The sequence below is a fragment of the Mus caroli genome, chromosome 13, assembly GCF_900094665.2.
Source record: "Mus caroli chromosome 13, CAROLI_EIJ_v1.1, whole genome shotgun sequence".
NCBI classification, from domain to species: Eukaryota; Metazoa; Chordata; class Mammalia; order Rodentia; family Muridae; genus Mus; species Mus caroli.
In genome coordinates, this window is record NC_034582.1 from 85,804,772 (window position 1) to 85,818,969 (window position 14,198).

At 40.8% G+C, this 14,198-nt stretch overlaps 1 protein-coding gene across 5 annotated transcripts in view; it reads right to left on the reverse strand.

Moving 5' to 3' along the window:
* Rasgrf2 (Ras protein specific guanine nucleotide releasing factor 2) overlaps window positions 1-14,198 on the reverse strand; it is a 224,913-nt gene that overhangs the window by 129,775 nt on the left and 80,940 nt on the right. For all 5 annotated transcript variants that reach the window (XM_021180496.1, XM_029468512.1, XM_029468511.1 and 2 more), the window contains exons 3-4: window positions 5,148-5,295; window positions 2,880-2,969 (exon numbers count right to left, since the gene is read on the reverse strand). In XM_021180496.1, the coding sequence (XP_021036155.1) occupies window positions 2,880-2,969; window positions 5,148-5,295 (238 nt within the window). The remainder of the gene's footprint in view (window positions 1-2,879; window positions 2,970-5,147; window positions 5,296-14,198) is intronic.

A 14,198-nucleotide genomic window follows, 5' to 3' on the forward strand; every position in this document is an offset into this window, starting at 1 on the left:
TTTGATTTGCATTTCCCTGATGATTAAGGATGCTGAGCATTTTTTTCAGGTGCTTCTCAGCCATTCGGTATTCCTCAGGTGAGAATTCTTTNTTTAGCTCTGAGCCCCATTTTTAATGGGGTTATTTGATTTTCTGGGGTCCACCTTCTTGAGCTCTTTGTATATATTGGATATTAGTCCCCTATCTGTTTTAGGATAGGTAAAGATTCTTTCCCAATCTGTTGGTGTCCTTTTTGTCTTATTGACGGTGTCTTTTGGCTTACAGAAGCTTTGCAATTTATGAGGTCCTATTTGTCGATTCTCGATCTTACAGCACAAGCCATTGCTGTTCTATTCAGGAATTTTTCCCCTGTGCCCATCTCTTCGAGCCTTTTCCCCACTTTCTCCTCTATAAGTTTCTGTGCCTTTTAAGGATGATGCCTCGTTATATATTTACCCTTTTCATCTCTGGTAGGCATTATGGTTGCTTCCATCCTTGGCTGTTATGAATAGTATTTCTATGTGTATGGCAATGCCAGTATTTTCTCAACATCCAGATCATGTTGTAATTTCTTCTAAAATACACCCAGAAGTGGAATTGCTGAGAAATCTGGTGTTGAATTTCATTGAGGTCTATTTAATGTTACAATCCACATCACACTGTTTTCCCAGTTTCTCCATGTCCTTGCCAAAATGTGTCATTTTCTTCTTGATTTCATTTACAGTAGCTGTCCTAACGAGTGTGAGCTTCTGGCTCACTGTGGTTTTGATTTGTACTTCTCCAGTGATTGGTGACCTTTCCATGCGCTTGCTGACCACTGGTGAAAGATCTTTGCATAAGGTTCTATCCAACTACTGTGCCCATTTTAAACCAGCTAATTTTATTTATTTGTTGACACTATATTTTGTTTTGTTTTGTTTTGCTTATTTAAGCCTAAAAAAAAATCATTGTTGAAATCATCTGGTTCAGTCACTCCTGTGAATGAATAATCTGAGGTTTCAGATAAGCAGCAGGGCTGGGAAAGCTGTAAGCAGAGCCAATGCCGCTTTACAGGACATCCTTAGAGTTCCTAAACTCTTAGCAGCCATGTGGGCAAGACATATACTAGCCATTTGCAATGATGAACAACTTAAAATAATAATTTAATATAAATTCTCTCTTATATAGTCTTTAAAATGGATTTGAATTTCCAGGCCATGGTTGGAAAAGTGACAAATCTGGAAAAGTGCACTTGATTGTATGGTTTTACCAGTCAACAAACATTTGCTGAATATCTCTTAAGTGTCCAAGGAACTGTGAAACACCAGAAGCCCTGCTTATTAACCAGCAGGGCAAACTCAAACTCCAATCCTCTGTTTTCTCAGAATGGACCCCCAAATAAGAAGTCATCTCAAAATATAAAAATTCCAGGTTAAGAGCCGGGCGTGGTGGCGCACGCCTTTAATCCCAGCACTCGGGAGGCAGAGGCAGGCGGATTTCTGAGTTCGAGGCCAGCCTGGTCTACAAAGTGAGTTCCAGGACAGCCAGGGCTATACAGAGAAACCCTGTCTCGAAAAAAAAAAAAAAAAATTCCAGGTTAAGTAATTAGGATGTAGCACTTTAGAGATGACAGATTCAGCAAGGAGGCATATTACAGAGTCACAGATTCATAAAAGCTTTAATTCCCTGCCTGATACCCTGAATACAATGTTATCTGTTTAACATTCCTTTTTGTATCTTTTTCATGCATATGACATATATCGTGCATTTAATTTTGCAACACTTAAGATGTTGCCATGTGCCTTGACATTATGACAGCACAGTACCAGTGTCCATGTGGCACTTAAGGATGCTATGCTCCACCAAGAGAAATTAAGTACATTCCACATTTCAATAGAATTGTGTGAAGTTCTATGCATACTATGTTGAGAATTCTAAAGAACATTTTTGTGAATTATAAGCAATTTTGAGTTGTGATCTCTTCAAGCTAAAAGGCCACGTTTCACCAAGATTAGAGGAGATCCGTGGTTCATTTGTAAACTTTCTTTCCCACATATATTTATTTGATTCGGGACACAAAAAAATTAATAACGTTAATTTTGAAATCTACTAACAAATTCAAAAATAGGTTTAAAGTTGCTTCTTCAGAGAATCATAAAGGTTCGAAACTATGCATTTTTCTTTTATTATTCTCTTAGTTAATAGAATTTTGGAAAATGCAACACAATTAAAATTTGTGTTAAATAAAATCTTTCACTTTGGAAGCTGTCTCCTGATGAACTATAAATAGCTTCTTTATTAATTTACTAATAGAGCAGCTCCTACAACAAGGCTGAAGATTGGGTATTATTAATACCCTTGTTTACATGCAACTGCATATTATTAAAAGTAAAGCAACAGCATTAGTCTTGGAACACAGTGTCAGAAACCAGGTTCAAATAAATGCCAATATATTTGACACAATGCTAAGGAAATAACAGTTTTGTTTTACTTTTTTATTTCATGAACATTAAAAATGTTCAACTCAACTCAAAGAATCTATTCCAAATTCTGAGCAACATATGGTTAAAGTTTTGTTATAGCTAGCAGGGAATAATTATTTATGATAGAAATAAAATTTCTTCCCAACTATGGATGTGACAAAATCAGGAGTTTCAACAGTAGTGGGGTTACCCAATAGAGAACACCACTGTCTCAATGCACATTCATGGCATTCTTCCCAGGGTCCAAAAGGGATGCTCTAGAACCGGAAAGAAATCTCAGAAATTTTCCAGACCAGCATGGATCCCAACGAAGGGACAGTGTAAGAGCCATTACCAGAAACACCAAGGCAGTTTCCAGCTCGGGGACACAAGAACAAAGTCACTACCACACAGCAGACAAGTGGTCACCATGCTCCCAGAAGCCTCCTGTCTCCTACCTTCTTAATCTTCTTGATGTCTGGATCCTCCTCCTCTTGATGAACATGGTACGGACGCATCCGTTCCTTGGTCTTATTAAGAGCAACAATCTGTAACAAAGACAGGTCCAGTTCAGGATTTGGTGAACGGTGGCATAGTGTCAAGCTACAGAAGTTCTGCCCTCGAAGACATCCGGAAACCTTCATTAGATGTGACCTCTTCTCATCTGGTGCTACAATGCAGGGACCACAAGTCTTATTCCAAGCCTGGTGTTTTGAGTGCAGACCTGAGGTCTGCCTTAGGAGAAACACTAGCCCAGAACCCAGTCCTGACAGATCAGGCCAGTGTCTCCTTGGGACCTTGTGTGAAGGCAGATGCCATGAAGCAACTGTGGTCACTAAAGACAGAGACATTCAACTTAAAGCTCTTGTAGTAAGCCTGTGGTCTTTGAAGTGCCTATCCCAGTCCTTATGCATCCCCTTGGGAAAATTATAGCTAGCACGGAGGTTGGTTGAAGCCAGGTGAAAAAGACTACTTCTAAGACACAGAAAAGACTGTAATAAGTTGGGTCTTTTCATGTACTCCCAGCCCCATGTGACCTGTAAGGGAAATTCAAGACCAAGTGACTTCTTGCTTTTACAGCAGAACAACTCTCTAGATTAGCCTCACTAAACATACAGGCCTAAGAATCCATACAGGTCTAAGAATTAAAACAGAATCATTGAGAAGCCAATACTAGAAAGGCCAGAAGGTCATAATTGTCCCTGTAGTGGCCTGTCTTTGGATCTTGTCCCCAAACCAAATACATTCAATTTCCATTTTCTAGGAAAGAATGGGAAGATAACGGAATAGGAAATAATTTCTGTCAGGTGGCCACAAAAGACATACCTGCCACTGACAGCTTTTCACTGCTATTTACATTCTGACTAATGCAGAACACAGTGCAGACAGATAAGCACACACAAGTAAATGCTAGGGAGCACCCCTTGGTGCTGAGTTCCTCTCATGGTGTGAATACCAACCTGCTTCACTCAGTAGACAAACATCTGGTGTTCTGGGGCAAAGAAAGAACACAATAATTTTGTTTTAAATTACAGTGCCTGATATAGTCTTTTAAAATGTGGGTTTGTTAAGTTTTCTGTTGTTGTTTGCACTATATCAGCTCTCACGGCTGCACAGAGGAAGCTGACATGCCTAATGATACAGTGAACACACACTTGACAAGTCATCATCCCTATAGGCATTCTCATGTCCATGCTAGAGCTAGATAGGCTGAGCTCCATACCGTGGATGTACCTGGGAACAGGAGGTAAAACCTATGCAGGAGTCACACTGAGTCTCAGGAGGTGTAAGAGGATGAAAAAGAAAATGTCTGCACAGTAGAAACAGCAAGAAAGTTGTCAAAGCTAGGGAGCCTGACAACAAGGACCCATGACTGCCACCACCGGTGACAAATCCTTCTTTAGATTAAAGAGACACCAATGCATCTCGGGTTAGAACAGAGAGGACAATATAATCTCTACATTCATCCTCCATTCTTCCTTTACTGTTCACTGTGAGCACCCACATGACAGCATGGAAAGGTTTCTGCATAAATGGAAACGAGGGGCACAAGGAGGACCCAGGTACACAGTACCATGACTATAGACTCAAAGATTAGCTACACTACCACTTAACAGCAACATCCCTCTGGGGTTCACCGGAAGTACACACTAAGGGACAGGGACCAAAGGAGAGGCAGAAATGCCTCACAGTCAATCAGTATCATCTTTGTTTATCCCAAATGTGCTTTTCAAAATTCTGCAGGGGGAAAAGCTGGAGCCTTTAGATTAAACATAAGTAAAGTATTTCTGAATTCCTTTCTGGTCCTTCCTTGGTTATATTCTGGCTTTCACTTAGCCTATGGCAGACTCACAGCTGTTACTCCAAGAGTCTATCTAAAGACAATTAAACACACACATACACACACACACACACACACACACACACANAGAGAGAGAGAGAGAGAGAGAGAGAGAGAGAGAGAGAGTTTCCAATCTAACGAATGACATTAGGGTCACAAATAACAGCAGAAGACACCATGTTTGTCATGGTAGCATATTATAGCAGCACATTTCCCTAACCCTGAAGCAGAAGCAGACAATGGATTCTGTCTACATCAGCAGCCCAGCCACATATTTGTCCCTGGCAAAAGAACTCAGCATGAGACTAAGTCTTTCTCCTGAACATGCGACAGATAATCATGAGGAAGAGGAAACAGTAAGACAGAATCTTCAACTGGGAAATACCTCTGATTTAAGCCTTTCGATTTCGGTATCTTGATCTTCGAGTTGATGTCGGAGTTGGTTAGTGGCAATCTTCTCAGTCTCCACAATCTGGACTAGATGAATGTACTTCTGCATTAGCACTTCCCTCTCGATCAAAATGTCCGCGTAACTTAGGAGAAAGTCGCACTGTCAGTCACTGAACTCTACCACAGTTTCACATAGCATACTACACACACATGTAGAAAGGGGCGTATGCATGTTGTTTGGCTGGTTCTACCTGGCACACTAACCTACATCATACAGCTGGCATCTCAACAATATAGAATTTCAATATTATCATTTTACATAATTCCCTGACTAAGAATCTATTTCATGTTGGCTGCTACCCACAATTCTAACATGACTGTGCAAAAAATTGCAAAGGAATTCTGAAAACTTTTAATATGAAAGTAGTATGCCTTTTTTTAAGGAGGAGACTGCAGTGTTTTAATCGACGCCATAGGTCTGCCAGGATGGTATTCAAAGTATTTAACAGGGCAGAACATTGACCAGTGAAACTGATACTCCTACCAACCAGAATGGATGTTCCAACCCTTAGAACAAGGGCTGTTTAGGAAAAATTATTATGACTTCCTGGAGACTAGAGCTCTGTGGGGTTCTTTATGGGGGCACATACCACCCACAACTCTTTTCTGAAAGTGAGCAGAAGCCACACATGTGATTTAAAAAAGAAGTTAAACTGTTGAGGTTTGGTCATTTGCTATTTATTGCCATGCTAAATACTGGCCCCCAGGCCTGGCTGCCCCAGGGATGAGAGAATCATGACATACACAAAGTGATGTAATTTGACCTTGTTTCTTAATTTAAAACTATTGGTGAAATAAAGATGTCTTCAGCCTATAGCTGGCAGAAGAGAAATGGGGTTTTTGTTTCCTAGACTTGGGATCTGAAGAGAGACCATAAGGAGAGTAGTAGGTGGGGAGAGAGGAGAAGAAGCCATGGAGGTAAGTAAATCATGAAAACTTGACTATGAGGGCTGACCAGTTGGAGTTAAGAGCAGCACAGGTGGAACATGGCAAGTTATATCTCATGGTTATTGATAGGGAAGTAGACATAATAGCTTAGAGGGTACATATCTGCCCAGCTCTAGTGCACTAAAGACCTATTATAAATATAAAAGCTGTGTGTCTTTTATCTGGGAAGTGAAAGAACACAGGTCAGGTAGAAACCCCTGATTGAGAGTAAATAATTACTACATGAAACTCCTTGGGCCCTGACTCTGGCTGCCTCATCCATTTCTTCAGCTAAACATGGTAAAGAGGAAAATCTGCTCTTAGTTTATGCTGATAATGCAACATTGAGGTACCTGGAATATGAGGTGACATTGAGGCACCTGGAGTATAATGCACCTAGAATGTAGCACAACATCGAGGTGCTGGAATATACTGCAATGCCCAGGTGCCTGGAGTATCATGCAGTGTTAAGTTACTTGAGATTCTGCATCAGATCCTCTTGCACTATTTAGCGTGGTAAGATGCACACTCCTTTCTTCATAAAACCTTTTCCCAACGGCATGATAACAACTATGATTAATAACAGACACTACTTACTGGGTGTATAGCATGTATCACGCATTTCCTTACTGCATGTGAGAGGTGAGATTGATGATCCCAATTGTTAGAGGAAGAATTTGGTTCTCAGAGTGCACTTTGGCCTCAGGTCAGACAGCTAGGAAGTGGTAGCATTAGGACCAAGTCAATGTCTGCCTGACCTGAGTCCATGTTAGTAACCACAAGCCAAACTGCCCCTCAGGGGAGAAGCAACACCAGGCTCTTCAGAGGCAACTGCCAAATCTTCAGGCTGCATGCCTCTTCTTTGGACCTTGACCCACTGAAGCCATGTTTCATCACAAAACTTCCCTCAAGACCATGGCGAATAAACTTAAGAAGAGATGTCTGATGCTAACTATGCCAGCTAGAATCTCTCTTCCTAGAATCTTGCTGTTTCCTTTAGGTGAGATGGTATGGACCTGGAAACTGTGGTTGCCATTGTTGGGCAGCCCACCACATCCCAAAGCAGTCATAGGCAGTCAGCTCAGGAAGAAAAGCATAGACAGATATTCAGAAAAGCAAACAAAACAAGCAGAATGTCTGAGACAGAAAGGTATCAGCTACCCAGGTTCCTACAGGCTTTCATGACATCTGAGTAAGATTTCACCCTGGAGTTCAGAGAGGTATCTAGTTTCCTTCCAGTAAATTCTCTTTCTAACCCAATACAAATAACCTTGTATTCCTTAAAAACTAAGAAGTCTTGAGGCCGTGGTAAAGTCACAACTGTAGGCGTGTCACCTGACTCATTCACACTAAAGTCTTGATGAGCATCCCAAGTTAGCCGAGTTCTCAGGTCACCTGCTCTAAGAAATCACCCTTTGAGATTAGAAAGAAGGGCTATGCACCTGTGAGAGAATGGAAGTGGAAAGAAGAGGGAGGGCTTCTCCCAAGCCAGCCTTCCTCTAAAGTGCTGGTTCTCAACCTGTGACTTGAAACCCCTTTGGGGGTCTAACGACCCTTTCACAGAGGGCCCATATCAGATATCCTGCATGTCAGATATTTATATTACTATTCATAACAGTAGCAAAATTACACTTATGAAGTAGCAACAAAATAATTGTGTGGTTGTGGGTCACCATAACATGAGGGGCCATATGAAAGGGACTCGGCATTAGGAAGGCTGAGAACCAGTGCTCTAGAGTGTGGTAGAACATCTTGCTGGTATCACCAAAGCTATGTGACAGTGTTTACAAATGTATTAGATCAGCATGAGGGAGCAGAATAGTGTTCTGTTTTATCTTCTAAAATAACCAAAAAGAATGAAAAGACATGCAAACCCAGGCCAAGATTCAGGGCTGGGCTCATGTGGACTCATGGCAGACACTAGCTGCCCTCCTTTCCCAAGGCTCCACTTAAATGTTAGAAATTGACTTGTTCTTTGTTTGTTCTTAGTGAACAAAATTAGAACGAGATTGAAGAGTGTACTGTTAGCAGACCGAGTATTTAATAAACTTCAGTGGGAAAAAAAAAGCTGAGCAGAATTCATTTGGTGGAAAACTGTAGAAGAGGAAATGACAGGTGCAGAACCCTGCACTCGAGGATGAGATGCTCGTGCCAGGGCTGGCCCGGAGATGCTCCAGACACAGAACCAGCTAATGCAAGAACAGAAGCTAGGGGCAGGAAGGGGGCCTGAACAATGTCAGGGAGGTCAGTTCGTCAACCCCATCCCCAGATCACCACCCATGATCTACTGTCTGTAGAAGAGCTGACCACCTTCATACAGAAGGCTGGGCTCCGAGACAGCACAGAGCTTAGGTCAGTCCTGGCATTCACTGTAGACATTAGGAGGAACCAAAAAAGGAAAAGTATGTTTAGCAGTCCCCCCGCAGTGAACTGTGCACTGTGATGCAGCTTACTGCACACTCTGTGTGCAAGCAGACAACAGCTCATTTATTGTGCAGTGTAGCAAAGCAGTGGATGGTACTTCTGAGGTGAGTCTACAAAAGACTGTGGCTCCTATCTTGCCTACCATCCCCTGCTGTGTTTTGATGGATTCCTTGCAGTCTCTTGTTGGTTTGCTCAGAGGGGAACCAGATGCCTGGCTGTGAACTGCTCCATCCAGAGGCTCATGATGAATAGAAAGGGAGGGAGTTCTCTCCCCTAGAGACTCAGCTCAGCACAACACATAAGGAAGTGAATCAAGCCAGCAATTCTCTGACTTAGACAGCAGCAGACTCTCCCTAACCTATACATTCAGAGGAGCCCACAGAGAGAAACAGGAGCAGAGGTGACCAGGCTAATCCTTGCTAAGACACCTGGCCTGCAGAAGCAGTGGTGGATAATGAGTTCCTTATTGTGGTAATCATTGTGAAATAAACCATTAAGCAGCTACAGATAGCAAATACAGCCTCAAATGAACCAACAGAAAAGCTGCCACAGGAAGCAAGGGTCATTCTGGCAGCTGAGACTCGCTGTCCTCGGAGATAGGAAGGATATTAAGAGTCTGGGAGCAAACAAAGGCTGCCTAGGAAATGAAGCAGTCAGATAGAAGAGGACATGGAAACAAAGCCTAATTGCTAAAATTCTACAGGTTAATGAATGTTCTAACCCATAAATCAGAGACAGTTGATGAGTAAGCAGAGCGGTCAGAAACCAAGAGTACTCTAACAGGCTGTCTGCAGGAAGAGAGACTTGAAGAGCAAATGTTCAATTCTGTGTGATCGTTCATGTGCTGTGGGACCGAACACCAATACTCTGGTATAGAATGTTGCTATGTGCACTGTGCAAATGCCCCTTATTGCTTTTCCTTACCAATAAATAAAGTGGGTTAGAGGGACAAAGTGATAGGTACACAGTGTCCTGTTTTGACCTCCTGAGGCAGCACGAGTCAAGTCAGGACTATGCATCTCTCCTCCTCACCACAGATCTTACTCTAACTGTGCCATCAAGCCTTCTCACTGCTTTTTAGTTTTTCAGAATTGACCTATGGCAGAATTCAAAGGCATAATGGAGTTTATAGAACAGAAAACAGATGTGTAAAATTTTATAAAGTGATAATAAATAACAATAAAAGCAATAAAAGCTCTGCATCAGAAGAGAGAAAAATACAACAAAAGACACAAAACATCTATATCTAGTTGGCCTTCTTCATGGAGATCAACACAAAGTGTGTTGAGTTGATAAATAAGCAGAGATTTAACTATACTTTAGGACAAAGTCAACTAACATAAGAGCTACAAAATATATAAGAAACAGCTATGGAGGGAGCAAAAGAAACATGTGTGGTAGTACAAGAGTTAAATGTCTCATATTTATAATAAGTGGATAATATTGGGTAAAATTAGACAAAAGGCACTTCATATAACATAATAAGCGAATAAGTATATGAACTGATATGCCATTTCATCAAAAAACTGTTGAAGATCTTTAGAAAACATTAACACTTAATATGAGGAAGGCAGAGTAGATTGGGTAACGCTGCACAGTGCTCTAGAGTAAGCTGTTGTAGAAGAAAGTATTGCAAGCACACCAAAGCCTGTGTGAAGGAGTATATCATTTGTGTTTTTGGTGTCTTCATTGCTAGAAGTAGAAAAAGGTCAGATTTTCATGATGAAGTACAAAGAAATAAGGTGTTCATTCATCAAGATAGGAGAATCGGGGCAACCTTCTAGACCCACTTGTAGAACATACGTGATTAAGCAAGTATCAGGAATCACTGTGAGGTATGGCTTTAAACACCTTTAAAATCATGTTTTAAAAAATAACTATAAAGATGACCATGACTGTGGTAGAGCACCACTCATACACATAATATTGTAGGTTCTATCAGAAGTACTGCAAAAATAGTTGTAAAATAGTGACCTTATCAAAGGCCTGCTGATGCTTGAAAGGGAAAAGGAACTCAGGACAAACAGCCTGTACACAGCATATATCTAGGTACGGATGGGGGTTCATATCTACATAAGAAAGCAAATGACTTGAATGTGTGTAGATATGTAGATCTATCTAAAGTGGAGTGGGAGGGGAAAGAGAGAAAAACAAGAATGCCAAGTAAAGTCAAGGCACAAAGAGTTGTGATCCTGGACTGGAGACATTATGAGTGGTGTTTCCTCACCTCTTGAGTATGTGTATGCTTCTCTATATTCCTAACACCTCTACAGTAGTAACTGAGGTTAAGGATGCATGAAATTCTGTTAGTTATTTACTCCATGTCTTAGGTACTACTACTACTAATAATAATAATAATATGGAATAACGCTAATGTATGGAGTAAATGTTGCTTTGCATGTTCCTATGAGTCCAAATTGATCTATGACTAAAACACACCATTGAGGGACACATCAAAGCACAGGACACAGAAACAAACAAAATGGAAGGGGGTAGGGAATCTGTGTCCTCATGGAGCTTGGGCAGCATAAGAAGGAAAAGACACAAATCAATAAGAAAACCTGGTAATTAGTACTGAAGAAGAAAATGGGCAGAAGATGAGTCAGAAACAGGAAGAGAAGGATTACCGTTCCAAGCCAGGCATAGCACATTCTCATCAGGAAGCTAGTCCTAGCAGAATGCCTGAAGGACACAGTTCTGGCTGATGGCAAAGCACATCAAATAAATAGAGAACCAAATGCAATGGCTTGGTGATGGGCTGGGGTGGGACTGACCTGGCTGAGGAGATAACAAGGTCACTGGTCTCTAGTGGGCAGGCCCAGAAGGTCAGTCAGGAAGAGGGAACAGAATGGTCAACCATGGAGACTAATCTAGGATCTCAGGCTTTCCTTCTGGTGCGAGATTTGAGCTTGGATTTTAAAACAGATCAATAGCTACCTTCTTAACAAGACAATTTTGGCTGTTGTGATGGAGGGAAGACAAGGGTTGGGAGTGGCTCCTGCTGAGAGAGGTGGGAGAAGCTAGGGTTACACTGCAATAATCCAGGGAAAATGGTCAACAGTAGCCAAGTGTCCAGTGTGAGCCAACATCACATGAGAACATTGGTCAACATGGGTATCTTTTGCAGGGCTTTACATGTCTCATGCAGTAATTCACAAGTCATGTGACTCATGCCACTGGCTCCTACTGCTCTGCTCTACTCCTACTGGGGTGCATCTTCAACTGTGTCTCATAAACCTTATCTGTGACTCCACTAGAAAATGAATGTCTGTTCTTAGCCAGATAAACTTTGCAGGCCTGACTTTTCTTTATAAGATTTCCTGAGTGTCGCTTAGTGTTTCTCTTCTAATGTGTTTCCAACGCATACTTTACTTGATTAAAATTTCCATTTCCTAGATTCTGTCCAAACTTTTAAGAATGTATTGTTTCTATTTGATTCATTCCCTATCCAAAGGAACAAGAAGAAAAAGGGGGGGGGGGAGAAGGCAGTTTCACACTGCCAAGGGAAGCTGTGTAAGTCAACATAATGAAAGCAAAACTAAAAGCCCATCTGTGGAATATCAACATATGGCATGCCTAGGACACACATGGGCACAAAACATTGGTGTGTAATATTTATAATACAAACCAAACTACCACTATTTCCACGGGAGAGAAGGGAACATTCAAATGAAATCCCAAAAAACCCAGAGAAAAGACACAGTGTGGAATTTTAGTCTAGTGTTATCTTTTATAGTGGGTAAGATGTATGTAGCATCCAGGGGTATGCTCAGCTTTATAGGGAAGACCATTGAGAATCAGGACTCCATACTGCAAGAGTCTTGATGTTTTGGGGAACAGGAAGAATGAAGGCCCAGAAGACAGCAGTACAATATCTGACTAGAAAACTTTTTAAAACTGGTGGCTGCAACAAATCTACAGTCTAGACCTTGAGTGTTCCCTGCAGGCTCACATGTGGAAGGTTGGACACTGAGTGGTGCTATTGTGAGGTGGAGGGAACCTAAAGCAGATTATTAGAAACAGACTTTTGAAGGGGATTGTGGGACACTACTCTTCTTACCATTCTTTTTTTACCACATGTCCATGAGGCAAACCATTTTGCCCCATCACATCTCCTTGCAGAAGCTTGCTGCTTCACAATAGGCCCCAGGAGTGAGGAATATCATCATGAGTTAATATTTTGTTTTTCTTTTAGATAAAATTAGACTCAAGTCTATCTCTAGTACTGGAGCTTAATAAGATCTTTGAACTGATGGTTTTAGTTTTTAAAAAAGGATAGTTGTCACACTGGATGAGATCTGGCATGTGGAGAGGTGGATAACAGATGTTTTTGTCTCTCTTTTAGAGCATCTTTGTTGGGCCTCAAGATAGAGTCTTGAACATGTCAAGCATGCTTTCTGACTATTCTAATATCACACATAGTTCTCCAGTCACATTTTCCTCCCAGACAGTAAACAGAACCCAACATTTTGCTGCATACAAGAAACCCACTTCAGTGACAAAGACAGACACTACCTCAGAGTAAAAGACTGGGAAAACAATTTTCTAAGAAAATGGTCCCAAGAAACAAGATTGAGTAGCCATTCTAATATCGAATAAAATCAACTTTCAACATAATGATATCAAAAAAGATAAGGAGGGACACTTCATACTCATCAAATGTAAAATTTACCAGGATGAACTCTCAATTCTGAACATTATGTTCCAAATGCAAGGGCATCCTCATTCATTAAAGAAACTTTAGTAAAGCTCAAAACACACATTGCACCACACACAATAATAGTGGGAGATTTCAACACTCCACTCTCATCAATGGACAGATTGTGGAAACAGAAACTAAACAGAGACACAGTGAAACTAACAGAAGTTATGGAACAAATGGATTTAACTGATATCTATAGAACATTTTATCCTTAAACAAAATGTGCTTTTTCTCAGCACCTCATGGTACATTCTCCAAAAGTGACCATATAATCAGTCACAAAACAGTTCTCAACAGATACAAAAATATTGAAATAATCTCATGCATCCTATCAGATTACTATGAACTAAGGCTGATCTTCAATAACAACATAAATAACAGAAAACTCACATATGTGGAAGCTGAACAATACTCTACTCGATGATAACTGGGTCAAGGAAGAAATAAAAACTGAAATTAAAGACTTTATAGAGTTTAATGAAAATGAAGCTACAACATATCCAAACTTATGGGTCACAATGAAAGCAGTCCTAAGAGGAAAACTCATAGCTGTGAGTGCCTCCAAAAAGAAACTAGAGAGAGCATACACTAGCAGCTTGACAGCAAACCTAAAAGCTCTAGAACAAAAGGAAGCAAATTCACCCAAGAGGAGTAGACAGCAGGAAATAATCAAACTCAGGGCTCAAATCAACCAAGTGGAAACAAAAAGAACTATACAAAGAATCAACCACACCAAGAACTGGTACAATCAACAAGATAGATAAACCCTTAGCCAGACTAACTAGAGGACACAGGGACAGTATCCTAATTAACAAAATCAGAAATGAAAAGGGAGACATAACAACAGAATCTGAGGAAATACAAACAAACAAACAAACAAAAATAATCAGATCCTACTACAAAAACCTATACTCAACACAACTGGAAAACCTG